General features: G+C 49.3%; 6 protein-coding genes across 13 annotated transcripts; 3 read left to right on the top strand and 3 right to left on the bottom strand.

Annotated features, from left to right (window-relative positions):
• The first annotated feature begins 1741 nt into the window (after window positions 1-1741).
• Window positions 1742-3320, top strand: LOC128904632 (histone H1.01). Its single transcript, XM_054189282.1, has one exon. The coding sequence runs from the start codon at window positions 1785-1787 to the stop codon at window positions 2442-2444; it is 660 nt and encodes a 219-aa protein (XP_054045257.1). The 5' UTR covers window positions 1742-1784; the 3' UTR covers window positions 2445-3320.
• Window positions 3239-3939, bottom strand: LOC128904649 (histone H2A-IV). The gene has a single exon (XM_054189302.1). It carries the CDS (start codon window positions 3842-3844, stop codon window positions 3455-3457), a length of 390 nt encoding a protein of 129 aa, XP_054045277.1. The 5' UTR covers window positions 3845-3939; the 3' UTR covers window positions 3239-3454.
• Window positions 3899-26194, top strand: LOC128904635 (histone H2B 1/2/3/4/6). Of its 8 annotated transcripts, XR_008464569.1 has the most exons (3): window positions 3899-4577; window positions 8155-8878; window positions 10253-10375. XR_008464569.1 is itself a non-coding variant. In XM_054189287.1 (2 exons), exons 1-2 carry the CDS (start codon window positions 4201-4203, stop codon window positions 25418-25420), a joined length of 489 nt encoding a protein of 162 aa, XP_054045262.1. In that variant the 5' UTR covers window positions 3899-4200; the 3' UTR covers window positions 25421-26194. The 8 variants fall into 8 exon arrangements, 7 of the variants coding, with proteins under 7 accessions (XP_054045262.1, XP_054045265.1, XP_054045263.1 ...); XM_054189287.1 differs by lacking the exons at window positions 8155-8878; window positions 10253-10375 and adding an exon at window positions 25309-26194; XM_054189290.1 differs by lacking the exons at window positions 8155-8878; window positions 10253-10375 and adding an exon at window positions 25361-26193.
• On the bottom strand, window positions 12824-13668 carry LOC128904637 (histone H2A-IV-like). Its single transcript, XM_054189293.1, has one exon. The coding sequence runs from the start codon at window positions 13651-13653 to the stop codon at window positions 13186-13188; it is 468 nt and encodes a 155-aa protein (XP_054045268.1). The 5' UTR covers window positions 13654-13668; the 3' UTR covers window positions 12824-13185.
• On the top strand, window positions 13890-14327 carry LOC128904656 (histone H2B 1/2/3/4/6). Its single transcript, XM_054189309.1, has one exon. The coding sequence runs from the start codon at window positions 13932-13934 to the stop codon at window positions 14310-14312; it is 381 nt and encodes a 126-aa protein (XP_054045284.1). The 5' UTR covers window positions 13890-13931; the 3' UTR covers window positions 14313-14327.
• LOC128904665 (histone H2B 1/2/3/4/6) lies at window positions 15295-15701 on the bottom strand. The gene has a single exon (XM_054189321.1). It carries the CDS (start codon window positions 15693-15695, stop codon window positions 15315-15317), a length of 381 nt encoding a protein of 126 aa, XP_054045296.1. The 5' UTR covers window positions 15696-15701; the 3' UTR covers window positions 15295-15314.
• Window positions 26195-27665: the final 1471 nt, after the last annotated feature.

The following is a 27665-nucleotide window of genomic DNA, read 5'->3' as shown; positions in this document are numbered from 1 at the left end:
ACCCATATGCACTTTACCTGCAACCTTTTTTTCTGACATTTTTTTCTTCTAGGGTGTGGGTTGCAATTTTTCTGTTCATTGCATTGATGCAGTTTCATATTCACTGAAACACAATTTTACAGCAAATTAAAATGTTTTCATGTTATATGCACATTTAGTATTTACAAAATAGCTGATGTAAATGAACTAATGAGGTGGAAATAAGATTACACTTATCTAAAACTACTTATTCATATAATCTGAAATTTTAGTTTTTAATACCTACTTAAATACTCTGTTCACCGTATAAGTTATATTTGGTTATATCAAGGGAAATCAGAGGGCAGGACTGAAGTGTAGTCTTTGTGATTCTTAAATAGCTACAAAAGGCAATGGATAATACGTTTCTTTATAATCAGGTAGAGATTAATGAAATATTATTCCAGGGCTCTGTTCTGTTCAGCATATTACATCATCTTTAAGCAGATATCAATATTGATTGAATTCTTCCTGGTTCTTTAGGAATGACCTATGGCCTACCCCTCCCCTTGTTAAAACTCAGGTTATCACAAAGTGCTCTGGTTTTTGTCCTGAAAGCATTTCCTCATTTCAGTAATGGCTGTAAAATGCATAAGGAAGAATTAGGTGGATTTTATTTAAAATGGGAAGAGGATTCACAATAATCTTTAGATAAACCTTTGTGTAGACATACTGGGTGAGATGTATTAAAAAAATCCCAAACAGTAATATGATTTTAAATTCTGCTGCTATTTGAGATATAGATAACATGGTAATACTTCCTGGGAAGGAAAAACATAATTACTAAACTGCTACACTAGCCCTTGCACATCTTAAATTACTAGAGAGACAAAGATAATTCCAGTAAATATCCCAGAAGTTTAGGAGCTTGCTTTCTGTTACAAAGCTGCAGTTTTTGTAACATCATCTATTAAATTACTGTTTCCTTGAAAGTAACATGCAACGTGAAAAGCAAGTAGCTTGATTTACTTAATAATTGGTACAGAAAATCATGTGGAAAACAAACAAAAGAAAGAAAACACCCAACACAAGGCAGCAGGGCAAGTTTGCCTCCCATCTACAGAAATTCCAGGAAGACGAAATAAAACAACTGTGTGTTCATAAATCACCAGATATTAACAATATGCTTATGGATCTATAATAAGTGCAATAGGAGGTTGTACGAGGCACTATTTCACTGGACTTTAGCGTTTTAGGAGGTAAAACACATGGTCAAAGGAACCGGTTCTTAATCCATATTCAGAGCTGAAAGAGGAGTTTGTGTTACTTCCTCCTCTTCAAAATCAATTTAAACTGTCAAAATAGCTTTAAATCGGCAGATTTCGACTTTGACCCCAAGAAAACCCTCTAAAGAATCAGACTGAGTCGTTGCTGTAACATTTATGTCAAAAGGAAATTTTTAATTTGCAAGGAAAAACAAAAGTTTCTCTCTTCAGAGGTCTCTCCAGCAGCAGCACACGGGATTTATCGCCTCTCCTTTAACTCAGCCCGCGCCTTTGCGGCTGGAAACTCTCCCGAACGCAAGTACCTGCTCTTCTCCTCCCTCACCGGGGAAATGGGGCGATTTGGTGGCAGAAATTCCGAGGAAAACACACTTTTGTTAGTCCAAAGAAACACAAATCGAGCACACCGAAGGGCTCCCCGGCCGTGCAGCGGGGCGGGCTCTGCAACGCACCAATCACCGCGCGGCTCCTCTCTAAAAATACGAGCATCTGACCCGCGCCAGCCCAATTGTGTTCGCCTGCTCCGCAGAGGACGCCGCCGCGATGTCCGAGACCGCTCCCGCCGCCGCCCCCGATGCGCCCGCGCCCGGCGCCAAGGCCGCCGCCAAGAAACCGAAGAAAGCGGCGGGCGGCTCCAAAGCCCGCAAACCCGCCGGCCCCAGCGTCACCGAGCTGATCACCAAGGCCGTCTCCGCCTCCAAGGAGCGCAAGGGGCTCTCCCTCGCCGCGCTCAAGAAGGCGCTGGCCGCCGGCGGCTACGATGTGGAGAAGAACAACAGCCGCATCAAGCTGGGGCTCAAGAGCCTCGTCAGTAAGGGCACGCTGGTGCAGACCAAGGGCACCGGCGCCTCCGGCTCCTTCCGCCTCAGCAAGAAGCCCGGAGAAGTGAAGGAAAAAGCCCCCAAGAAGCGGACAGCTGCGGCCAAGTCCAAGAAGCCGGCGGCTAAGAAGCCTGCCAGCGCTGCCAAGAAGCCCAAGAAAGCTGCAGCCGTGAAGAAAAGCCCCAAAAAGGCCAAGAAACCGGCGGCTACCGCGGCTAAGAAGGCGGCCAAGAGCCCCAAGAAAGCGGCCAAAGCAGGTCGCCCCAAAAAAGCAGCAAAGAGCCCGGCCAAGGCAAAGGCGGTGAAGCCAAAAGCAGCCAAGCCGAAGGCGGCCAAGCCCAAAGCAGCCAAGGCGAAGAAAGCAGCACCCAAAAAGAAGTAAATTATACCAGAAGAGTCTTGCTCTACATATTTTGTTATCCAACGGCTCTTTTAAGAGCCACCCACACTTTCCCTAAAGGAGCTGAGGCACCGAGGTCGTCAGTAATCTGCAGCAAGGATCCAGTAATTCGTAAGTCGACAGAGGTCAATTGTGTCTTTTCCTCCCCCCCTACGATTACCGAAAGAAACGCTAACGAGCACGGTATAACGAGGCGGCTTTAGGGAAGTGTAGACTTTTACATCTTTTTGACGAGTAATTGGTTTGACTACCAGGAAGCAATGTTTTGTAGTAATGATTTGATAAAAAACGGACGTACGTTTTTTTAAGAATATATTTTGTAAGAAAAGCAATGCAATTGTCGGGCACGCTACTACTGAGCCATATCTAATCTGTTGTATTTCTCTTAAGGTGTCTTCTTAAATGGTTTTGTCTGTTTTGGGGGAGGAGGGGAGGATTTGCTTACTGACCCGAAAATGGCCCTGAGCTCTTCCCTTCCTTTTGTTCTCGATGAGAAAGAAAAGGAGCTTTAAGTATTGAAAAAGCCCGCCCTGACCAAGGATTGGCCAGCGGAGAGCCCGGCCCGCTGCCCCTTCCCCCCCTTCGCCTCGTATCTCTAGTGCTGTTGCAGCCACTCTCGGAGAAGAAAAACGCGGAAGAGGGGGGAGGGAGAGCCGGAGGGACGGGAGCTCTCACCGAAACACACCGTTCCCGTGATCTCTGGCTTAAGAACTAACCGGAAAACACCCCCTCTCCGGAAGAACTTGCTTTGGAAGGACATTTGGCACGACACTGTGTTAACAGAAACGTGGAAAGCGTTGCTAATATTACCAAGCCAAAAATACTGTTAATAAACATGGAGAAAAAAAAATGACAAAACACGGGTTGAGTAATTCATGTAAAAGGGCATAAGTAGGGATAACTGAGCTCTCTTATGATTTTGTGGGTGGCTCTGAAAAGAGCCTTAAGATTATGTTCTCCAGAAGAGACAACGTGCTGGCTTTCCGTTGCATTCACTTGGCTTTAGCCTTGTGGCTGTCGGTCTTCTTGGGCAGCAGCACGGCCTGGATGTTGGGCAGCACCCCGCCCTGCGCGATCGTCACCTTGCCCAGCAGCTTGTTGAGCTCCTCGTCGTTGCGGATGGCCAGCTGCAGGTGGCGGGGGATGATGCGCGTCTTCTTGTTGTCGCGGGCCGCGTTGCCCGCCAGCTCCAGGATCTCGGCCGTCAGGTACTCCAGCACGGCCGCCAGGTACACCGGCGCGCCGGCGCCCACCCGCTCCGCGTAGTTGCCCTTGCGCAGCAGACGGTGCACGCGGCCCACGGGGAACTGCAGCCCGGCCCGCGACGAGCGCGACTTGGCCTTGGCCCGCGCCTTCCCGCCCTGCTTCCCGCGGCCGGACATCTTCGATCGCTCCTTCGCTCGCTTCTAAGAGCAACCAGCAGCAGAACGGAGAAAAGACCCGGCGCTGCTCAGCTATAGCCTCGCTTTGCTACCTCGCCCCTTCGCTGATAGGCTGAGAAGTAGGTCTCCGCTGGGCAGCCAATGAGGTGGCGAATCGAATTCCGACCAATAAAAAACGGATAAAGGGGAGCTATGACGCGTTTATGTGTTCTGACCAATGAAAGTACGCAGAAGTAATACTTCTCATTTGCATAAGGGAGCTATAAATACGTGGCACGGGGGTAGCGCTTCTCACTTCGACTTCGGTAGCTGTTTGTTGCGTTTGGGGCGTTCGTGAGAGCCTTGCATTTACTGCGATGCCTGAGCCGGCCAAGTCCGCTCCCGCGCCCAAGAAGGGCTCCAAGAAAGCGGTAACCAAGACGCAGAAGAAGGGCGACAAGAAGCGCAAGAAGAGCCGCAAGGAGAGCTACTCCATCTACGTGTACAAGGTGCTGAAGCAGGTGCACCCCGACACGGGCATCTCGTCCAAGGCCATGGGCATCATGAACTCCTTCGTCAACGACATCTTCGAGCGCATCGCCGGCGAGGCCTCGCGCCTGGCGCACTACAACAAGCGCTCCACCATCACCTCGCGGGAGATCCAGACGGCCGTGCGGCTCCTGCTGCCCGGCGAGCTGGCCAAGCACGCCGTCTCCGAGGGCACCAAGGCTGTCACCAAGTACACCAGCTCCAAGTAAGCTGCTGCTGTGCCCTGTGCCAGACCTACTCGACCCAAAGGCTCTTTTAAGAGCCACCCACCTTCTCAGTAAAAGAGCTGTGCAGACAAATACGGTGTAAAAATGGGTTCATAACTTCGTTTTTTAAGTTCTACTAAAAATTAATTTTCATAAAATAGTGTTACTCAGTTCTCTGTCGGGGAACAAACAGTTTATGCAGGCAACAAAGGATTTGCTAACTAAAGTTTTTGTAGCCAAAGTTTTTTGTTGTGTTTTCTTTCTAGGTGATGCTGGTTTCTTTAATTTACAGTTCTGTTGCATTTCTTTTTAAGCTCTAAGTACGTTTATGTTATATGTGTTGTAAATTGAAGGAAAAAACGGCTTCTGTGGTTTTCTAGTCAGGAAAGAATCAGTATTGTTGCTAATGGGAACTTATCTACGTACATCGCAGTAACTGCTGTAGCAACATCTACCACTAGATGGTGCTCGGTCTTTTTTCCTAGTAAAGTGAGAGGTCTACAGTGCACTGTACTGTAAAAGAATTTGTAGAGTAGCAAGTGATATTTATCTTAATAAGCTGTTACCAATAGCCCAGTGATTAATAAACACACAAGTCCTTTCTGAAACTATCTTCATTAACTTTCCCAATAATTCTGCTGTGCATGTGATTTTTACAGTAAGTTGCGCAGCTTCTCCCTAGGACTGCTTTAGGGAGAGAATATTCCCATTGTAACTAAAAACACACAAAGAAAACTGATATTATTTCATACCTACTCGACCTTTTCCCGTGTTTATATATCATTATTTGTATTAAAACTATTAAAAACTAAGAAACTAGCCCCCGTGGGATGACTTCTTAAACTATCAGAGTTTATCATTTAGGTAATAACCAGCCCTAAGTCTTTCATCATCAGACCAAGGGCTGATATGTTCCATCACATTCTGAGGCAATTAGACACTTCTGTAATTGCAGATCCAAGCCATTATTACCTTCTCTCAAACTAAATCGGAATAATCCTGAATTCCAAGCATATTCTGTGGATTTGTGAGCACAATTAGTCCATACAGGTACCACAGAATCACAAAAGTCAATCTCTCTAGTACTGACTGCATATTTGTTTGATAGTACAGGTAGAAAGGCAGGCACCAGGTCTCTCTTAAATGAGCCACTAATTTATCAAAGTTAATTTCAGTTTGAAGGCTGATGGATGCCTCTCATTGGATTTCAGAAATCCAGTTGTAAGAGGCATCCTTCATACTCAGTTCTCCAGCAGCTTCAAATGGAGTTGAGAGATTTATCCAGTACCTAAGAAGATGAAGAAAACACAGTATATTCAAGTCTCTAGGTGTTTGTGTAAGGGCATGTATGACTTGCTAGAAAGGGACTCTAGAAAATATCATGCACTAAAAGTGTTCAGATTTTGGCCGTGGTGGTGATCACTTGAACAATTTGTCAGTGGCTATTATTCTGAAAAATCAGTGACGTAAAAGTCAAAGTCAGTTATGTTGTTTGGGAAAAAAAAAAAAAAAAAGACCTTGGTTCAAACTGCAGCTATCATAGGGCAGCCCTAGAGTAGGAGCTTGGTGGTGTCTTTTGGCCTCTCAGTTCGGGAATCCATAAGCATTCTCTTTGCCTTTCCTGGCTTTGTATGCTCCATGCTGCATGCTTCATTAACATAGCTTCCACAGAAATTTCAGTGGATTTTATTTTGAAAGGATGTTTCAGTATATGAGATTATTTCTAGGCTCATGAGACACTTCACTCAACAGAAAATAAAATTTTGTTTATGATTGCTTCTTCCAATCTCAGTATCTATGATGAGGCAATATTAGGGGGTATAATGTGAAAGTAGCATTTCTACCTGCACACACATGTGATTAGAGCTGATTCTCTGATTCTAGCACATCCTTTATTTTTCCATCAGTGCTGAGACCAAAGTTTCTGAAATGGTAAAAAGCAACTACTTTGGAAAATTTTGTGTACTTATTCTTTTCACCAAAGGTAAAAATAGTAGGATTTAGTGTCAGCAAGAATAGCAAACATAACAATTTCATTCCACAGGAGGATGAACATTCAAAATTAATAAAGCAAATAGTGTGAATATAAAATAATATGTCAGCATATTCTTTCATCTTTTATGTTCTTTCCTATTCAGTTCAAAGCAGTTTTCTTTGTATTCTTAAATCCATCTTACCCAGGTGACATCACCCAGCAACACTAAGGTGGCACAGTGTTCAAACACATCATCCCGGTGTAGCAGGATTTATGCCGCTGCCACCTAGACTATGGTAGGAATCACGCGGATGCAACCTGAACAACGTTCAAGGCCCTAGGTTCTGCTCAAAGATGAAGAGTCTCCAATCTGCTGAGTAAATAAGTGGTTTATTTATCTGACATACAGAGCAGTTCCAGCTAGGTGCCTCCAAAGAGGGATCACTATCCCAGATCATGTCCCCCAGTTATACCCGTACCACTCAGAACCTGATCCCTAGGTCCAATCACTTAATTCTGGTCAGTGGTCTCTTGATTTCTTACTGGTTTTCTTGGTAGCTGGGCTGGCCTTCTTCTGACGTTACCTCATTCTCTTGGAATTGTTTCCTTGGTCCTTATCTTTTTTGTTTTGCTTGCATTTGCTGGTTTCAGCTAGTCCTGTTTGCAGCATTAGTTTTATCAAAAAGTTTACTCGGGGTCAGCTTTTGTGGCCTTTTTGGTGCCAAACGGGGGGAGCTTGGTGGGTTAAGATAATGACAAACCTGATAAGAGTGCATTAGAACAAATTTGACATGAGTGTTCATCGTATGGGATCAATAGTCACAATGTTGCTCTTGGGGCTGCATCTTGCAATACCTTATTTGCTGTATCTGCTCCCTGTTGTGCTGTTTATCATCCTTGGGTCATGGGTCAAGATTATCATTTTGCTGTGCTTTGTAGTGTGGGCTTATGATATGATGAAATTGTGTGTGCTGTGGCTGTACTCATTAATGATTAAGTGTGATGAACAAGGCAAAACAGAAGCGGCACATTCATCTCTGTATTTCAGGAGATATTTAGTGGAAACTTTTAGTATCCAGTAACTTTTAGTTACTACACCTTTAACTTCTCTCCTCTGAGAATTAATCTGTGGAGGAGACAACTTCCTTCATCTCCCTCTTCTCCTCCAAGCTAGTTGCAATGGTTTTCAAGACTTTTGAGTACGCTTGGGATGCTCAAACCAGCATGCTTCTATTGCTAGGTGCTTCATTCTGAATATGTTTCAGGTCTTGCCAGCAATGTGCGCTCACAGCCCAGAAAGCCAACCATATCCTGGGCTGAATCAAAAGAAGTGTGGCCAGCAGGTCAAGGGAGGTGATTCTGCCCCTCTACTCCATTCTGGTGAGACCCCACCTGGAGTACTGCATCAAGGTCTGGGCTCCCCAAAAAGTCTAATGGAGAGTGGAGACTAACGATAGACTGTTGTGGCCTGAATGAAGTCATACCACCACTGAGTGCTGCTGTGCCGGACATGCTAGAACTTCTATAAGAACTGGAGTCCAAGGCAGCCAAGTGTTGTGCCACAATCGATGTCTCTAATGCATTTTTCTCAATCCCTTTAGCAGCAGAGTGCAGGCCACAGTTTGCTTTCATGTGGAGGGGCGTCCAGTAGACTTGGAATCGACTGCCCCAGGGGTGAAAACACAGCTGGGAAAACAAATAACTTTATTCTCTAGTCCCCTGACCAGACAGTGAATCAGAAACAAGAAATAGATGCCATACGCCTGATCCAAAACCTGGAAAAATTGCACACTGACTATAACAATTTTACACTACTTCCTGTTCTTTTTTTTAATGGAGTAAATCAATATCTGCTCACCCACTTATGAAATCAAATTGTTTTTTCTAACGACCAGAGATTATAATTATTCAACACACAGGGCAAATTGCTACTATGTTAGTTTTCCAGAGACTTTCTTTTCCAGTTCTAATGGAAAATAATATATTTCAAAATAATTAGGATTGAAGGAGAAAGTATTAACTGCAGCTGGGGAAAAAGATTTGACCTTATATATGCCTTGATGTAATGCTTTTGGCCAGTAATGAAAATGTGTCTGGTTCAGATTGCAAAGGAAAAAAATGGAGTGCTTGGGCTCGGGGTTGTGCTATATCAGAGCACAGTGACACAAAACTCACTGGAGGAGGGGGCTGAAAGTAGAGGGTAATGCAGCTGGTAACACCTTTTCTCTCTTCCCAGCTCACATACCCTACAAGGAAGGAAGAAGCATTACAATGAGCAAGGGCAGCTCTGTCCTCGGGGACTGGGGTCACATACCATAAGCCTAGGTTGGTGGAAAGGATTTTTTAGGTTTTGTTTTGGGTTTCCTTGGTGGCTGCAAAGAACTATATTGTTTGATGGCCCATCCTAATGCAAAAGTTCTTCTAAAAGCATTCCTTGTCAAGAATGATTAATTTTGTATTAATCACAAAGGTTCTTCCATTCACTTTTTAACACAGAAAAACTCAGGGAGCAATTCTGGACATACTTGCATTTTAAAACTAGAAAATAAGCAGTTTGTGTGTGAAAGGAGCATCAGGACAGCTTGGAATTTTCATCGCTGGTAAAATCCACCACCTTTTTGTACTTGTAGTCCTATTTGCATTGCCTGTAGATTTTGTACTTGAAAGGGTCACAGCAAAATGGAAGAACAATTCCCAAAATAAGAAGAGGGCACAGATGAAGACTTACAGCTGAATTTTTTACTTCAGAGAGTGCAAAGGATCTTGCACTACATTTGTGCAGCGTCAGAGCTATGAAGAAATGCGTGCCTTGTGCACTTGGGACACAGCAAGGTCTTTGATCATCCTGCATAGAAAACGGGGCAAGAATTACCACAGGAAGCATAGAAGCCCCAATCTTTCTACACATCGAAATACGTCTTTTAATAGGGCTGCCGCCTCCTGTGCTCCAAGCACCAGTAGACAGGGCTGACAGCACGGTCGGCAAAGCCGGGTGCCTGGGCTCAGCCGAGCTGCCGCAGGAAGCCCAGACAATGTAGCTGAATCGGTTCAACTCCTTACATGCAGGGGCTTTTAAACGCTGCCTTTTTAAATCGCTGGTACAAATCCCATGGAAGAAGGGAAAGGCTCACACGGGTTTAAAAATCCTGGAGTTTTAGCCTTAACCGATACTTAAATGTCACGGAAAAGTTCACGGGATGCGTGCGAGTTGCACTTCAGACTTAAAATAGCAGCTTCTAATGGCGCGTTTATTGACGGGACAAAAATCAAACATTGAGGGTTTCTAAAACACTGATAGAGACAATCAGAACGATTAACACTTTTTGTAAGACCATGAAGGCAGATAAGTCTTTAACCCATTTTTTCATTTTTACATTGTTTTCCACCTAAGAGCATTTGCACGACAGACCATATTTCTCAGCAGGAAATGGCACAGATCACAAACAACAGGGGGCATCAGGAAGTTTCATAAGAACGGGGGTTCATTAACAGCATTTATCTGAACTGAATAGTGTGGACTCTTCTGCTTACACTACAAGGTTTACTTCTTGACAACAGAAGAGAATTTAAACTTTAATTGTTTAGAAAGGGAAATTAAAGTGTCGTGAGTCTGGGTTTAAAAATGCGGGACCCTCTGCCCTTCCCAGAGATACCTGATCTTTTTTTTTTTTTTTTGGCTCTTCTCCTCGCTGTTTCCAGCCACCTCCGGCAGAGGAGCCCTTTCAAACCCCCGCAACGCCCCTGTCTCCGCTTTGTCCTCCTTCCCCGCTTCTTTTCTTGAATCAGCCCGTGATACACCGCACTCTCCACTCCTTCCCCTCGTCCGCAATGGATCCCGGCTCCCCCCTCCCCTGGAGCCGAGTCAGTCCTTAAACCCCTGTCTCTGGCACCGGCGCGGGGAAGAGGAAAATCTCCGCTTGCTACGGCCGGACCGACAAACCCGTAGGGTTTCGTTGTCGCTGGAGAAATGAGGGATCCTGGCGGGACTCGCCCTCCAGCGAGGATGAGCTGTCACTCCGTTGTCTGCTCGCCCGCCGCATTTACCCAGCGACGAGGTAACTGGCCTTCAGCCTGAGCTTTCCTCCGTTAACCTAGCCAAATTAAACTCGTGGGATTAAATCACACAGTAAAGCCAATAGTGCTTATTAGATATAAACCAACTTTGAGCGCTTTGGTTCTTTTTCTGCTTCCCTCCCTCAAGGAATAACGCGCACAGCGAAGAAAGAACCAAATTCATACAAAATCGATTCGTTTCAGTGTACGGCCAGCTCTTCAATCTGGGTGCCGAAACAGCGTAAGCTTCCCCCCTTTTCCTCAAGCTTGGCGCGTGAAGAAGGGATAGGATGGGTTGGGGTGGCTGCCCCATCATCCGCCGACCTGCTCGGGAGGGGTCCGGGAGCAGGACCCGCCGCGGGGGACGCGCTGCCCTTTGCCGCCCCGAGCGCCAGCTCGACAGGGTCGCCAAGCGGTCCCCATTCACAAGGGCTGGAGGAGGCAGGTTTCTCTTTGTCTCTTCATCACCGCGTTTTCGCCTCCCTCTCCCATTCTGCTGTTGCAAAACCGAGTTAATGATAAAGAAATAACGAGGAATCCGTCTGTGCCACTTCTAGGAGACCATAAGCTTTCACACTCCCCTTGTTAAGAAATATATACATGTTTTCAAAACCAATCTTACCCCAGTTACCCCAGTTTTGGTAAACCACATCTGTGAAACATCTTCATGAAAGTGTGTGACCGTACAATATACTTTTGAGGCCTTGTGGCCCTTCACACTTTAGACCTCACGTAACCCTATCGGTTTTTTAAGGCTTTGTTTCCCAGATGACGATTTGAAACTAGAGCTACATAATGCCTAAACACATTCTGCAGCAGGGAAGTGAGAGGAATAGCTACAAGAATAATAACGAATACTATATCTTCTGTACTATGGTATTTGTACTGTTGATACCAGAGCATTCATTTATAAGGGAAAGAAATAATAATAATAAAAAATGTCCTCTTGAAAGTTCCTATTGCCTAGAAACTGGAATGTAAATCCTCTCATACAACACCGAGGTGATGTATGTGTACCCAGGGGGGTTCACGGGACCCTTCCCTATTTTTGTTACAATTCCCAGTGGTTCCGAGGTGCAGATGACAATTTAATTATGTGAAAGAAACACAGACACAGAGGGGAGGAGACTTCCCTCCTCTGTAAATGGGCGAACTTATTACCGACTCAATTTTAGGAAAGCTAAACTCAGTGAACACCAACCAAATCCGGAGATATGTCAGCCTACATGTCTTTCCCCTATACTGGGGGATAGAGACGGGGAAAACTGTGGTCATGTTGAAAACCTCTCCTGTTGCTCCAGTGCCACCGAGCTGATCACCAGGGCCGTGATTTTTGCCTCCGCACAGCGAGGGGGGAAAAAAGAAAAAAAAAAAAAAAAAAAAAAAGAGCCCCGGTAAAATCACGAAGATGGCGGCTTCTGCGGCCAAGGGCCTGCACAAGGCTGTGAGGCTAGAAAGCAGGGCGGCAGCAAAACAGAGGAACGACTTTAGGACAACACTGTGCCCTGCTGGAACAGCAGCAGCTCTTCTAAGAACTATTCGCCTTCACGCAAGACAAGGCGGGGGGGGAACTCGGAACTCCACCTACCTCATGGAGAACGGGGGCGGGGAGTAGAATCTAGCCCGTACTACCAGAAAAATGAAATTAAAAGTAATAGTGCTCTTCCCAGTGTTACACGGCGGCTGTCACCGTGGTGGCGCGTCGCATCAGGCAGCTCACTGAGAACACTGGTAAGCCTGCCCGATAGCCTTCCCGAGTGCTCTCAAGAGTTAACACTACCAAGGAAAGCCAGCGGGACCCTCCCACACGAGCCCGTTAAAAATGGAAATCAACAAGGGGCCCGAGGCAGGGAACGCCCCTCCGGTTGCGAAAGAATCGGATCAGAGTCGCTGCCGGGACGCGTGACTTATTCAGGGATTTTTTTTTTTCCTGTCTGTGCTTTCCTTGCCCCTGCCCCCACAGATCTCTCCGAGTTGTAAAACTCTGCGTTGCCCGGAGCTGCAACATCGATCGGCGACCTTCTGATACTCTCTAAGGGAAAAAGAAATAATCTATGAAGACTTTGAATGTATATGAAGACTTCGGGTTGTATCGTCCTTTGACATACACTGCATAGAGCACTTACAGCAAAGGCAGAGTTCACCTATTAGCGGGCACAATGTTTACTCCAACGTTTACTCCAGTACCATAAAAAATGCAGTTACAAGTGTCTAGACTTTTTCAAGAACAAAAACTTTTTATTGAAATATTTTATTAAAAAAATAGGAAGCAATTGCAAAAAAAGCAGCAGAGCAACTAAACGGAACCTCTCACTAGAACAGCCTATTATTTTTTTTTTTTAAGAAAGTAACATTAGTATTAATTATACAACGTCCCTACGAAAAAAAGTAGGCAGGCAGGAACGGAGAAGAGCATAGTTAAGGCAAACACGTTCAAGAAAGAGAGGCTTACAAATTTCTGCTTGCGTTCACGAGAAGAACCGAAACCGCAGAGAGCGACTCAACTCTTTATGACTATTGTGGGCAGCTCTGAAAAGAGCCTTTTGTTTGTTTAGTATCCTGATTAGTCTTCGGGGCGTTCACTTGGCTTTAGCCTTGTGGCTGTCGGTCTTCTTGGGCAGCAGCACGGCCTGGATGTTGGGCAGCACCCCGCCTTGCGCGATCGTCACCTTGCCCAGCAGCTTGTTGAGCTCCTCGTCGTTGCGGATGGCCAGCTGCAGGTGGCGGGGGATGATGCGCGTCTTCTTGTTGTCGCGGGCCGCGTTGCCCGCCAGCTCCAGGATCTCGGCCGTCAGGTACTCCAGCACGGCCGCCAGGTACACCGGCGCGCCGGCGCCCACCCGCTCCGCGTAGTTGCCCTTGCGCAGCAGACGGTGCACGCGGCCCACGGGGAACTGCAGCCCGGCCCGCGACGAGCGCGACTTGGCCTTGGCCCGCGCCTTCCCGCCCTGCTTCCCGCGGCCGGACATGTCGCAGCGACTCAGCCAAACAAGACACGCAACAGTTCTGCAGCAGTAGCTGTGCTCCCGGCCGCTCCCTCCGGCCATTTATATACTGCTCGGGCGGAGCGGCGGCGCGTGCGCTGATAGGCTGTGAAGAAAGCGTTGTTTCGGCAGCCAATGGGAGCGCGAATCGAGAGGTGTCCAATAGCAAAGCTGAGCGCGGCGCGACTATCTAAGATAGAACTTCCAGCCAATGGCGATGCGATACTGTGGAGCGGCTGCTTTGCACAGCGACGCTATAAAAGGAGCTCCCGCGGGCAGCGGCGTTACCGGTGGTTGGTGAACGCTCCGTGTGGGTGACTGAGGCGCTTGCGTTTGCTGCGATGCCTGAGCCGGCCAAGTCCGCTCCCGCGCCCAAGAAGGGCTCCAAGAAAGCGGTGACCAAGACGCAGAAGAAGGGCGACAAGAAGCGCAAGAAGAGCCGCAAGGAGAGCTACTCCATCTACGTGTACAAGGTGCTGAAGCAGGTGCACCCCGACACGGGCATCTCGTCCAAGGCCATGGGCATCATGAACTCCTTCGTCAACGACATCTTCGAGCGCATCGCCGGCGAGGCCTCGCGCCTGGCGCACTACAACAAGCGCTCCACCATCACCTCGCGGGAGATCCAGACGGCCGTGCGGCTCCTGCTGCCTGGCGAGCTGGCCAAGCACGCCGTCTCCGAGGGCACCAAAGCTGTCACAAAATACACCAGCTCCAAGTAAATATGCATTTTAAAGACTTAACCCAAAGGCTCTTTTAAGAGCCACCCACTTTCTCAGTAAAAGAGCTTTGATTTCTGTTTTATTGATAGCATGTTCTTGATAATTGTGACAAGCGTTCAATCCGAATGGTTGAAAACCTCTAGTATAATTTACCATTCGGAACACAAACGCCTATTTCTGGTCCCTACTTGTGGTCAGTGCACTTACCTCTTTAACAGCTTTCTCTGCCCTGCTGAACGCAGCGGTTACCGTTGAGCCTTCACACTGCCTGTTGTGTGTGCTCTCTTGCAGACTGCTTCGATTACCAGCTCTTTGCAGGGCACCTTCCCTGTGCTGTCTGCTTCCTGTGTGCCATCACTCAAAAGTCACTGTCGTCTGAAATGAGAGAAAGGGGAAGTGGTTACGGTGCTTACTTTCCCCGAGTCGGGCCGATTTCAGCACTGTTCTATTCCTTCTCACTCTTCTTATACCATGAACTTCTGTTATCAGTCATAGACATATATCAATATAGCTTTAAAGTTCCTTAAAGACTTTAATAAGTAGTAGAGACGTTCCATTCGTCTTCCGTGTAGGAAAAAATCCTCTGTTCAAAGTGTACATCTTAAATGATTAATTGAGCTATTTCCTAGTTTTTCTTTATTCTAAGGTTCCTAATACAAAATCCTTAATGATTTCAGAAAGGACTAACATCCAAATAGGTGAGGTCTAATCGCAAATTCACGATCGCGATTCTTTAGCCGCTGATGCCCCCCGATGGGCGTTTCTGAAGTTTCATTACGAAGATGCGTTTTATAGCATCGGGTTAAGACCTCAGGCTCAGAGACACAGGAAAAACTGCAATAACCGATGAAAAACTGGTCCCTATGCAAGCGAGGCTCAGAAGACAGTGAAGTTAAATAACGGTCGGAAAACACCAGTGACAAAGCTCTTCAAGTGAAAGAATTGGCGGTTCTTAAAAGAGCCTTTGGGTCGAGCAGGTCTGGCACAGGGCGCAGCAGCAGCTTACTTGGAGCTGGTGTACTTGGTGACAGCCTTGGTGCCCTCGGAGACGGCGTGCTTGGCCAGCTCGCCGGGCAGCAGGAGCCGCACGGCCGTCTGGATCTCCCGCGAGGTGATGGTGGAGCGCTTGTTGTAGTGCGCCAGGCGCGAGGCCTCGCCGGCGATGCGCTCGAAGATGTCGTTGACGAAGGAGTTCATGATGCCCATGGCCTTGGACGAGATGCCCGTGTCGGGGTGCACCTGCTTCAGCACCTTGTACACGTAGATGGAGTAGCTCTCCTTGCGGCTCTTCTTGCGCTTCTTGTCGCCCTTCTTCTGCGTCTTGGTCACCGCTTTCTTGGAGCCCTTCTTGGGCGCGGGAGCGGACTTGGCCGGCTCAGGCATCGCAGCAAACGAGCATCTCTCTCACCCACGGGCAGGGCTCACAAAGCGCCGGATAACAGAGCGCTCGCGGGAGCTCCTTTTATAGCAGGTAAATACCAGTAGAGAAAGCCCCGCCTCCATGAACCGCATGACTCATTGAAAAGATTCGCAGCGAAGTGTGCGCTTTTGTTCGGTGTACTGCACGATGTGTATAGTCCTACGGTGAACACGATTATGTTTGCCATCGCCTCAGAGACACCGGTGCGGTGACTTCTGTGTCCTGTGGAGGAAGAGGTGGCGCGGTGGTAGCGCCGAGAGGCTGCAATACCGCGGGGCGCGCGTAGAGGCATCGCTGCATCGCTGCAGAGCGATGGGAGTGTTTTCGGGGAACGAGGCGATGGTGCAACGGTGTGTCCGTCGGCGTGTGTGTGTGTAGGAGAGGAGCGGAGCGATGTGCTTCGCCGACGTCGAGCACGGCGATGTGTGTGTCGCTGGCCTCAGGGTGACAAGTTTCCGGGAGGCAAAGGACAATAACTGTGTAGGGGCATAGTGGTAATGAGTTTTGGGGGTCCCAAATCTATGTATTTTGTGGGGAACGTGTGTTTCTGGAGGTGCAGAACAACAGCTGTCGTACGCAGGACGATGGTGGCGGGGCGCGGACCCATTCGTGTATCTTAGGGGTGCAGGACGATGCGTGTTGTGGGGGGGCTCAGAGGGACCTGTGTGGTGTTGTGGGGCTCGGAGCGATGTGTTTGTCATCGTTACATCGCCGTATGCGCGCTGCGCGTGTGGTGCTTTTCGTCGGGCGCAGGGCTATTGGTTCGTCGCGGGGTACGGAACGATGTGTTTCGCCGCCGGTGCAGAGCGATGGCAGCGTTGCGGGAGCGGAGCGATGTGTTTCGGGGAAGTGAGGGGAACGCCGACGAGCGATGTGTGTTTCACGAGCTGCAGAGCGACGGGACGATGGTACGAAGGGGGAAGTGTCTGTCCCTCCGTGCAGAGCCGTGGGAGTGTCTTCGGGGAGCGGAGCGATAGCTGTGTGGGGGTAGGAGCGGTGCGAGGTGTGTGTCATCGGGCGCGGGGCGATGTGTCTCTCATCGGAGCAGAGCGATGGGAGTGTCCGTCGGTGCAGAACGATGTGTGTGTTGTCGGGCTGAGGGCACAGCGGATGTTTGTGGGGAGCAGAGCGCTGTGTGTGTCGGGGCATAAGGGCAGTGTGGTTCGGGGGGCGCAGAGCGATGTGTTTCGGGGAGGATGCAGAACGACGGGCGTTTGGACGGGGAGGCAGAGCGACGGCTGTGTCGTTCACATTGGAATGTGTGCGTGGCGGGGCACTGAACGATGTGTGTGTCCGTCGGTGCAGAGCGATGTGTTTGGGTAAATGGGGGGTGGGAGTGAGGGACGCCGACGCCGCAGAGCGATGTGTTTTCCGGGAAGCGCAGTGCGATGGGACTATGGTACGATGGGCGAGGTATTTGTCAGGCGGTGCAGAGCGATGGGAGTGTCTTTGGCGAGGGAGCGAGGGAGCGATGTGTGTGTCGGGACATAAGTGTAATGCGGTTTGGGGGGCGCAGAGCGGTATGTTTCGTGGTGGACACAGAACGACGGTTGTTTGGGGGCGGGGGGGGGCCGCGCTAGAACAATGACTGTGTCGTCTGCAGGGGGATGTGTGCGTGGCTGGGCGTTCAGCGATGTGTGTGTCCGTCGGGGAGCAGAGCGATGTGATACGCGAAAGGGGGGCGGGGAGGAACGCGGACGCCGCAGAGCGATGGGTGTTTCGGAAGGCGCAGAGCGATGGGTGTTTCGGAAGGCGCAGAGCGATGGGACTATGATACGTTGGGCGAAGTGTCCGTCACGGTGCAAAGAGATGGGAGTGTCTTCGGGGAGCGGAGCGATCGGAGTGCCCGTCGGTGCAGAGCGCTGTGTTTCGGGGAAGAGGGGGACGATGACACCGAAGCAGAGCGATTTGTTTTTCGGAAGGCTCAGAACAGTGGTACGATAGGCGATATGTTTGTCAGCCGGTGCAGAGCGATGGGATTGTCTTCGGGGAGGGAGCCATGCCTGTGTAGGGGAGGAGCGGAGCGATGTGTGCACTGTCGGGCGCTGAGCGATGTGTTTGTCCATCGGGGCACGGCGGCGTGTGTCCGTCGGTGCAGAACGATGTGTGTGTTGTTGGGCTCCGGGCGTAGCGGATGTTTGTGGGGAGCAGAGCTGTGTGTGTGTCGGGACATAAGGACAGTGTGGTTCGTGGGGAGCAGAGAGATGTATTTCGGGGAGGATGCAGAACGACGGGTGTTTGGGGAGGGAGGCAGAGCGATGGCTGTGTCGTCCGCAGGGGAATGTGTGCGTGGCGGGGCACTGAACGATGTGTGCGTCCGTCGGTGCAGAGCGATGTGTTTCGGGGAAGGGGGGGTGGGGGGGACGCCGACGCCGCAGAGCGATGTGGTTTTCGGGAGGCTCGGAACGATAGGACGATGGGCGATGTCTTTGTCAGGCGGTGCAGAGCGATGGGAGTGTCTTCGGGGAGCGGAGTGACATTAGTACGGGGCGGGGAGCGGAGCGATGCCTGCGTAGGGGAGGAGCGGAGCGAAGTGTGTGTCATCGTAAGAGCGATGTGTGTGCCGTCAGGCGCTGAGCGATGTGTTTGTCCCTCGGAGCACAGCGGAGCGATGTGTCCGTCAGTTCAGATCGATGTGTGTGTGGTTGGGCTCGGGGTGTAGCGGACGTTTGTGGGGAGCAGAGCTCTGTGTGTGTCAGGACATAAGGGCAGTGTGGTTCGTGGGGAGCAGCGCGATGTGTTTCGGGGAGGATGCAGAACGACGGGTGTTTGGGGACGGGGAAGGCAGAGCGATGTGTTCCGGGAGGCCGTAGAACGACGGTTGTTTGCGGGGGGCGGGGGTGCCGCGCTAGAACAGTGACTGTGTCGTCCGCAGGATGATGTATGCGTGGCGGGGCGCTCAGCGATGTGTTCCGCGAAAGGAGTCGGGGGGGGAGGAACGCCGACGCCGCAGTGCGATGTGTGTTTCTTGAGGCTCAAAGAGATGGGACGATGAGCGATGTACGCGTTGTGGGGCGCTGAGCGAAGGGAGTGTCTTCGGGGAGCGGAGTGATGTGTGTGCGGGGCAGAAGCGGAGCGGAGCGATGTGTGTGTCGTTGCACTCAGGGTGTAGCGAGCGTTGGTGGAGCAGAGCGACGTGTGTGTCGCTGAGGCGCAGAGCGATGTGTTTCGGGGAAAGGGGGAAGATGGGGATGGCGACGCCGCCGCAGGGCGATGCGTGTTTCGGGAGGCGCGGAGCGCTGGGACGCTGGGCGAAGTGTCTGTCAGCCGGTTCAGAGCGATGGGAGTGTCCTCGGGGAGCGCAGCGACGTGTGTGTCCGTTGGGGAGCGAAGCGATGCCTGTGTAGGGGAGGAGCGGAACGATGTGTGTCATCGGGCGCAGAGCGGTGTGTGCGGTGTGGGGCTCAGGGCACAGCGGATATTTGTGGGGAGCAGAGCGCTGTGTTTCGGGAGGACGCAGAACAAGGGTAGTTGGGAGTGGGGCGGGGGGGCGGACGCAGAGCGATGGCTGTGTCGTCCGCAAGGGAATATGTGCGTGGCGGAGCGCTGAGCGATGTGTGTATCCGTCGGCGGAGAGCGATGTGTTTCGGGGAAGGGGGTCGGGGAGGGGGGGCGCCGACGCCGCAGAACGAGGTGTGTTTCGGGAGGCTGTGGTACGATGGGCGATATGTTTGTCAGGCGGTGCAGAGCGATGGGAGTGTCTTCGGGGAGCGGAGTGACAGGAGTACGGGGCGAGGGGAGCGGAGCGATGCCTGTGTAGCGGAGGAGCGGAGCGATGTGTGTGTCCGTCGGGGAGCGAAGCGATGCCTGTGTAGGGGGGGGAGCGGAACGGTGTGTCTGTCATGGGGCGCAGAACGGTGTGGGTTTTTTTGGGCTCAGGGCGTAGCGGACGTTTGCGGGGTGCAGAGCGCTGTGTTTCGGGAGAACTCAGAACGACGGTTGTGTCGTACATAGGGGAATGTGTGCGCGGCGAATCGCTGAGCAGTGTGTGTGTCCTTCGGCGCAGAGCGATGTGTGTTTCGGGAGGCTCAGAGCGATGGGACTATGGTACGCTGGGCGATGGGTTTGTCAGCCGGTGCAGACCGATGTGAGCGTCTTCGGGGAGGGAGCGATGCTTGTGTAGGGGAGGAGCGGAGCGTTGTGTGTGTCACCGGGAGAACTGCGATGTGTGCGCTGTCAGGCGCTGACCGGTGGCTGTGCTGTACGCAGGGCAATGTGTGCGCCATCGGCGCGGAGCGATGCGTATGTCAGTCGGTGCACGGTGGTTTTTGCGTCGGGGAGTGAAAATCCAATGTGTGTTTCGGGGTGTGCCGTCTTTTTTCGGGAGCACAGTGCGATGTGTGTGTCGGGGACACACTCTGTGTGTGTTTGCATAACATTTTATGGTAAACAGGTTACGGAACGTTAAGGAAGTGAAGGGCTGTTCCCAGAACAAAGCCATGTACCTGAACACAGGAGTGGGCTGTTGAGAGAAGCGGTCTCTAAAGTCACTGTAACAAGCGCTCTGTGTTACGGGTTACGAGGCTCGGGACGCCCGACCACTTTGGACGGGACATCCGATCTTCCTTGTCCTGCTGCTTGACGACATGGGAGTGAGTGTATCGTGCACTTCAGGAAGATCATCTGTTACCAGTTTCACTTCGAGTTTAACCGGTCGGACTTGTGCAAGCCAGCACAGCACAGCGCGGGGAATTCTTTCCCACTCGTGGATTTCCGCGTTCCCGTTTGCCGAGCACGGCGCTACCCTGCTCTCTGCCCTGCCCGAGGCTCACTCGGCGGTGGGATTCCCCCCATCCCTGCTCAGCCTAGGTAAGACGAGATGGTCGCGAAGGTGCCCTCTGCGCCCAGTGTAAAGCAGCGGCTCGTTCCTCTCCGGTTCCTCTCCTGGCCCGGCCTTGTGATTGAGATGTTAATTAAACACAGTCCTGTAAAGAATTTGCATTCGTCTCATCTGGCTCTTTCTTTCTGGAAACATACGTGTTGGAGATTCAATTACCTTCCGTTTCTTGCATGGCTGCCGGAAGCCCTTGAACGGAGCTATCGTACTCACGAGCCTCAAATTAACCCTTATCCGGCTTCAGCGGTAAGTGCGGAAACAGAGGGGGTTGCGCACATTCCCAGCCGTGTCGCGGAGCAGCTCCTCTCCCCATCCGCTGCAACCCACCTCCCCCCGACCCTGTCCAGGAGGGACCTGGCGAGGTCGAAAGCAATCCTGCCCTGCTTCTCCTCTGACTGCTGAGGCTCTGTCTTGGCTGTGTGTTGAGGGAAAAAAAGATCATACGTGGAAGTTTTCTAAGTGCGGGAACTGCTGAGGTAAAATCCGTGTTTTGTCCCGAATGGAAGTATTGCACAAGTCCCCAGAATCTCTCTTCCCAGAACGCCCGTCCCCAGTCCCCAATCCCTCCGTTTGCTGGTGCCCAGACTTGTGTCGGAGCTCGCTCATACGGGAAATAGTCACGAGTGGAGAAATAGAAGACCAGAGCCCGCGGGTCGGGGCTGAGTCACAGCAGGGCACTGACTGCTTACACAACACCGCCCGCTCACCCCCTCCCCCACACCGCTCCACACACACACCCTGGCCCCCTTCCTCTCCATCCATTTCCCCACGCTGGTTCCACCACGATTGTCTCGAACATTAGGCCGGCACACTCCATCGCCTCTCCACGGTTCCGAGCCCCGGGCACACACACGGCCACGGGAGGGATCCCCGGCCGCGGCGGGAGGGAGGGTGCATCAGACACCGCAGCGAAAGGGCGGCGCGGAGTCCTCAGCGTCCCCTCGGTCCTTGTGTCATGGGGGAGTCTGCATGGGCAGCGCCCGTGGCAGCCCGACACTGTGCCATTCTGCAGACCAAACTCTCCTCCCAGCCTACACGAGAGGTAGATTATCAGGGAGGAGCACACTCCGCCCCCCTTTCTTTCCTTAAGTAGCACATACTCATGTGCACAGGTTTGGCAGGGAAGTCACCCTTCGCCTAATTAAGAGCTACACATTAGTTATCACTAATTGATTTTCTGTGTTATCTTTAGCTTCCAAGAACAGCTTCATGCGGCCCCTTTAGTGTGGAATAGTTAACAACAGCGGTGAGAATATTTTGGCGTGAGGTGGGGATAAAGTCCTTCTTCACAGTGGTGGATTGAGGTGCCTTCTCTCCTCAAAACTATGGCAACCGTCACCGACATAAACAAATATTTTTACCAAACAACACTTTCGCTTGCATATGGTCTGTGCCTTTATAAAGTCGCATGGTTCCAGGATTTTTTTTTTTTCTTGAAATTAAGAGAATCTAAATTAAAACCCTCTTCTCGTTGAAATTTTTGCAGACGTGTTACCTCTCTGCCATTTATCGCCTGCCAAAATCTTCTCGCTAATAGACTCTGGTGTGTATTGCATATTGTCTGGGAGAGAAAGCTAAGTAGAAAGAGATGGAATCAGCATCAGAAGGTGCAGTAAAAACAAACAATCGAAAAACCAAAAAACTTAGGCAGTATAAATCAGTTTTCCTTTGGGAGTTTCTTATCAAACTTCGCCCAGCAGCCACAAGCGTAAGGAAACAAAAGCATACAAGTCACAAAGGTTAGTTTGATGTCTTTCTAGACACGAACTAAATTGTACGAAGAGCTGAAAAAAAGTAAACTGAACTCATTGCTCAGGGTGGATCCACAAACCCGATGTCAAAGGAAATGGAAAAGTATCTAAGATAAAGAAAAAAATTTGCACATCTGAAGACAGGAGCTTTAGCAACCTTTTGTTATTGTAAAGCACAGTCTTTCCCGCAGGAACAGCCCACAGAGATATTTGGCCAGCCTGTCCCTCTCCTAACTTTTTGTGCGGTTTTAGATCTTATGGAAGAACACAGACTGAAGTTTGGAAGGGGGGTTCTGGGCATCGGTTCCATGCGATGGAAAATCCCACTGTGCGCCGGCATTGCAGAACAAAAATGCTTTCGTTCATTGCATCAACTGTGTACAGGCAGATTTCATTTCAGTTCTGCTTGAACTTCTGCATCCAATCGGACTCTGTTCCCATATGGAAAACATGCTTATTGTTGTTAGGACCTTCTTTCACCCTTTCCCTTTGGCAGACTTGAAGGTCACTTGTTTGAGGATTTTTCAGGATCTTGCCCTCCACTTCTTGGCTTTGGGGTCGCATTTAGGCTCAGGCGTTACCTTACACGCTGTTGTCTGTACATCCTTGATTCCACTGGCTGTGCTTTTTTTGGGTCGACCTCGTCCCAGCCTCGTCCCCTCGGACTTGCCCAGTGATCCAGGGCTGTGGCAGTCCCTAGTCACTGCCACCATCCCTGACTCATTCGCCATGTGTGGGCCCTGCCTGCCCCGCTGTCCCCACTCATCTCCCAGCATACCTGCCCTTATGGGGCAGCCCCCTCCTTCTGGTCCCCCACAAACTTTTTTTAACTTGTTTGACCACCAAGGAAGGTATTTACTGAAGTTAAATTAGACTTAATGCAGAATCTCCTCCCCTTTCAAATAGCCATCACTTACACATCTGCCCCCATCTAGCGTGTTAGTGATGGTAGCACAGATATTAGGATTGAAGTAAAAATTCAGCCACTTCCAAGTAGTTCCTGAGACAGCAGCCTTCCCTGTTGATCCTGCACTTTTTCTAGCTCAATATGCCATCACTTTCTCAAATACCTGATGCTGGGATAATAGCCTGACGCAGGCTCCCCTTGGTTTGCTTAAAGATGACCTATTGCTGACTTGGAATGACACAGTTTGATATTGCTTCTACTTCTATGAATATTGGCTGCAAAGTATCGTACATGTCAATAGTAGTGGCCATCGGCCTGTTTTGTCTTTCCTTCCTCTTTTCTTCTCCTGTCCTTCTTCCTATCCACTGAACCCATCTTAATGTGCCTCCTGTTCATTATTCCTCTTGTTCCCAGGAAGTTATTCCCTGGAAGTTGCATTCTCTCATCCTCACCCCTTCTCCTAGGGAAGGACCATTCCTCCCTTACATCATGCAAGCAATACCTGTCTTTACTGAACATGTAGCATCCACCTCTTCCCTGCCTCATCAAATGTCCCAATTCCTGATTTGTGGTGTTGAATTGTGGTTTTGAGCTGTACCAAGTCAAACAAGGAATGTACTGAACATCTCTGTGGTTGGCCTAGACCCAGAGTTTCCATTCTACACAGCCTTCTTTTCTCTAGCTTGTGGACACATTTTCCAGACACATCATGTTTTCTGTGTACCCTCTGACCCTCCCAGCTTATTAAAGGAATGGGTTAAGGAGAAAGGAAGAGTGATGACTGGCTACTTTATCACTGAGTTCACATTCACTTCTGGAAAAATTAGGCTTTTTATTAAACCATTATTATACACGTATAAATCATCCAGTACAATAACATTTTCATACATATTGTATTTATATCAACACTAAATACTGAACGAGAAACTTTACAATTTCACCGACTGATTGCTGATTGCTTGATCTGAACTGATTCTTGGAATTATCCCTTAACTGAGTTTGGAAGTAACAGATAACTGTGGTCTGAAATGATCAAGGAGCTATTTCTCTCTTGCTTTGAACAAAAATGAATCTTTTCAAAAAATCTGAATATTTTTGCAGGGAGATAACTTTAAGAAAAACTAAGAAAACTGTAGCTATGGATCCCCTTATAACAACTGCATTTTCTGCCTAATGCCTACATACCTCTGGTCATGGATTTCTTAATTTAAGAAATTAATGATCTATCTGGGGATTTTAAATCTATATGAATACAAAACCCTTTTATCATGGGGAAGAGTCCTTTGCTGGAGACCCAATAGTATGCAGCTGTAACCCCTTCCCTATCGAGACATGAAGTTTTCTTACTTGTGTAACGATGTGTTATGATGTAGGACACCATGATAAATCAGTTCTTAAATAAAATCCATCATCCACAGACAAAAAGATATCTCCCTATCTCCCAGATCATCCAAAGTCTGCAATTACATCAAGAGCAGATTTCAATTGCCTTGAGTGACTCTGTGACTTCATTTATGTTTCTTATGTGTCCGGAACACCCATAAGTCAGAATGAATTTCACTGGGTCACGTATACAAAGTGTGAATGTTCAGCAGCACAGGCATCAGGAAGAGCTACTTGCTTGAGAAAATATTGCAGATGCCAGGCAGCCTTATGCAGCCCGAGGTGAAAAACATGTTAATGGGGCTTCTCAGCTACAGCCTTAATGCATGACCTTGATCACCCTGTTTGAAGTATGCCTAAGGATGCTGTAGTCCTGCCTCCTCAGCTGCATCTGTGAGATGGCTGCTTCTATACATCCTCCTGCGCAAACAGTAAAAGTCCAGCACAGTCGTAGTTCACTTGGTGGGATGAATCGCAAGACTGGAATGTTGTAATCGATGAGTATAAATATTTCAGAAGGGACAATCAAGGAAGGAGAGGGGTATGTTTATGTGGGTTACCCTCTATCTCAAAAAAAAAAAAAAGAATTGATTGCACAGACTCTCCTTTGAAAAAGAGTGATTAACACTTGAGAGTTTATAGCTAAAAATTAGAGGCCAAGCCAACATGGGAAACCTAATGGTTGGTATTTACTACAGGCTACTCGATCGAGGGGAGGGGGTTGATGAAGCTTTCTTACCTCAACTACAGGAAGCATCACGCTTGCAGGCCCTGATCCTGCTGGGGGACTTCAATGAACCTGACAACTGATGGAAAAGCAGCACAGCAAGCTGTAACTGGTCCAGGAGAATCCTGGTGCATGTTGAGGATAATTTTTTAACCCAGACAAAAGCCAGCCCAACCAGAGAAGAAGCACTACTGGACCTGTTGCTCACCAACACAAATAAACTAAGTAGAGAGGTCAAGGTTGCTGTCAGCCTGGGCTGCAGCCTGGGTCCAGGCCCATCATGAACGTGATGGATATGGGCCAGGCAAAAAGTAAAATCAAGACCTTGAATTTTAATAGAGTGGACTTTCAGATATTTAAGACACTAGTGGGTGGATGTGGCAGATGCACCCTCCCCAATAAAGATCTGATAAAGACCTAATAAAAACCTGGCAAAAGCCCACGAAAACTTCCTGTGACGACTCTTGTTACGTCCACTCGGTGGTGGCTACCACATATGCATTTTTGTCGAAAGGTAAAGAAGTTGATGTCGTCGGCAGACTATTGGGGTGGCTACATGACAGATCATATTCGAATAGGGTATAAATGGAGCTCCCTCGAGAGGCCGTTTAGAGATGGTTCTCCTTGGGGCAGCGGGGCTGCGGTCAGTGACTCTACCGGTGGGCTGGGATGCCATTCCACGGTTCACCTCCTGTACACGCAGGAGTGCACATACTCTCGGTGTGTGATTGTGCACATTTTGAATCATCGTTTCTAAAGCTTATGAATTCTTAGGTCGTGCAGTATTAATTTCCTCATACATTCTGAACCTGTGGTTTACTAATGTTGTCGGAGTGTTAAACGATTTTGATACACCTCATTTCCAGTTAGTTCTCTGCTAAGCAATTTTGTTAGAATAAAGTTTATTTTGAATTTACGACGTGTCTAAACTTGATTTTGTGAACGTCTGCGACATTAAATTTGCATAGTTGGCAGGATAATGTCCCTAGAGGAATTATTACAGAGCCATGGTTCTAGTCCTCCCCCAGGTATCCCCTGGGCAAAGGAGAAGTGGTTTGGTCCGGAGGCGGCAGTAAAAAGAGTAGAACGGTGCCGCGGAAATAATCGAGATGGCAGAGATAAAAGGACTATGTATGCCACCCTGGATGCCTGTTAAATTCCAGGGCAAGATCATTATAAATATTCCGGAATGTTAGAGAAGGATAATTTAAAGATGCAATTAGAAATAGTTTGTTTAAAAGCGTAATTGAAAAGAGAAAGAGAGCGGACATTTCATTTAGAACAAAAAATTGAGATCATGCTAACACAAGCGGAAAGACCCCCCGGTATTATCTAAAGCCGAAAATTAATTGAGGGCACAGGCCCCAAGGATAGGGACATCTGGGGAGACGCTGACGAAAATAGTTCTGAGGAAATGGAGGAACTGGAGAAAAAGAAATTGCAACCTCTTATTAAAACAGAGAGGGGTAGGGGGCCGCATGGCGGGAATACCCGCACCACCCTCCGTACCGCCCCCTGGGCGGGACCCCAGCTCCGTGAATAGTAAGCTAAATTCCCGCAAAAACCTGGAGAGAGGGAAAAGGAATATTTGCGGAGAGTTTCTTTAACCGGGGGTGGTGGGATTCTGTTCAGTGATGCCGAGGCTGGGGGTGAGGACCCCAAATTAGGGTGGCGCCTATTACTCTCCGCGTAAAAAGATTGTCGGAGCTAGCGGAAGGAATGCGAAAAGCCTCTGGAATTCAAGCACTGTATGAAAGAAGGCACCAAGGGATACCGATGGCTGCAGCGGTTGACTCCAGCCACCTTTAACCTCTTATTAGGGGATTGCCGGGCGCTTTGGAAACACACGTTCAATCCCCGAGATAAACGATTCAGAGACCCACTGAGCGCTATTGGAAAGACCCACAGAAGCGCCCGCCCTCCGCCTCCCGCTCCCCGCCCCCCCCCCGTTCCCCCGCACGTTTTGACTTGGGCGGGGACGCTACACAATATTGTGATTTATGAGCGCGATTTAGAAAGAAATAGTCTTTGGCGAAAAGCATTAGCACTAGGGGAATACCCCGAACAATGCTGCGCGGACCTCCCACCGTTCACATCCGGAAACTGGTGTAAGTGCTAGTGGTGAAAACTAGGGAACAAAAGGGCCGTTAACCTTGCCCCCTCAGGAAGGGAAACTTCTTAACCTTTTGCGTCCCTGCGAAGGGAACTGAAGGAGTTAAAAAACTGGAAACCGGGGGTTGGGGTTCGGGCTGCCTACTCTGCATGGTGAATCCCTGTCAATGGTCCACTGATAGGGAACCTTATATACATATCACTGTGGGCGTAAAG

The sequence above is a fragment of the Rissa tridactyla genome, chromosome 1, assembly GCF_028500815.1.
Source record: "Rissa tridactyla isolate bRisTri1 chromosome 1, bRisTri1.patW.cur.20221130, whole genome shotgun sequence".
Taxonomy (NCBI): domain Eukaryota; kingdom Metazoa; phylum Chordata; class Aves; order Charadriiformes; family Laridae; genus Rissa; species Rissa tridactyla.
Note: the sequence above shows the minus strand (reverse complement) of the source record. Positions and strands in the feature narration are given on the sequence as shown.

Excerpts from the sequence above, each read along its gene's own strand:
- LOC128904649 (XM_054189302.1), bottom strand. The coding sequence starts at position 3,844 with ATGTCCGGCCGCGGGAAGCAGGGCGGGAAGGCGCGGGCCAAGGCCAAG.
- LOC128904637 (XM_054189293.1), bottom strand. The coding sequence starts at position 13,653 with ATGGCCGGAGGGAGCGGCCGGGAGCACAGCTACTGCTGCAGAACTGTT.
- LOC128904656 (XM_054189309.1), top strand. The coding sequence starts at position 13,932 with ATGCCTGAGCCGGCCAAGTCCGCTCCCGCGCCCAAGAAGGGCTCCAAG.
- LOC128904632 (XM_054189282.1), top strand. The coding sequence starts at position 1,785 with ATGTCCGAGACCGCTCCCGCCGCCGCCCCCGATGCGCCCGCGCCCGGC.
- LOC128904635 (XM_054189285.1), top strand. The coding sequence starts at position 4,201 with ATGCCTGAGCCGGCCAAGTCCGCTCCCGCGCCCAAGAAGGGCTCCAAG. Across the intron at positions 4,578-8,154 it reads ACCAAGTACACCAGCTCCAA|CAGCAGAGTGCAGGCCACAG; the intron begins GTAAGCTGCTGC and ends CAATCCCTTTAG.
- LOC128904665 (XM_054189321.1), bottom strand. The coding sequence starts at position 15,695 with ATGCCTGAGCCGGCCAAGTCCGCTCCCGCGCCCAAGAAGGGCTCCAAG.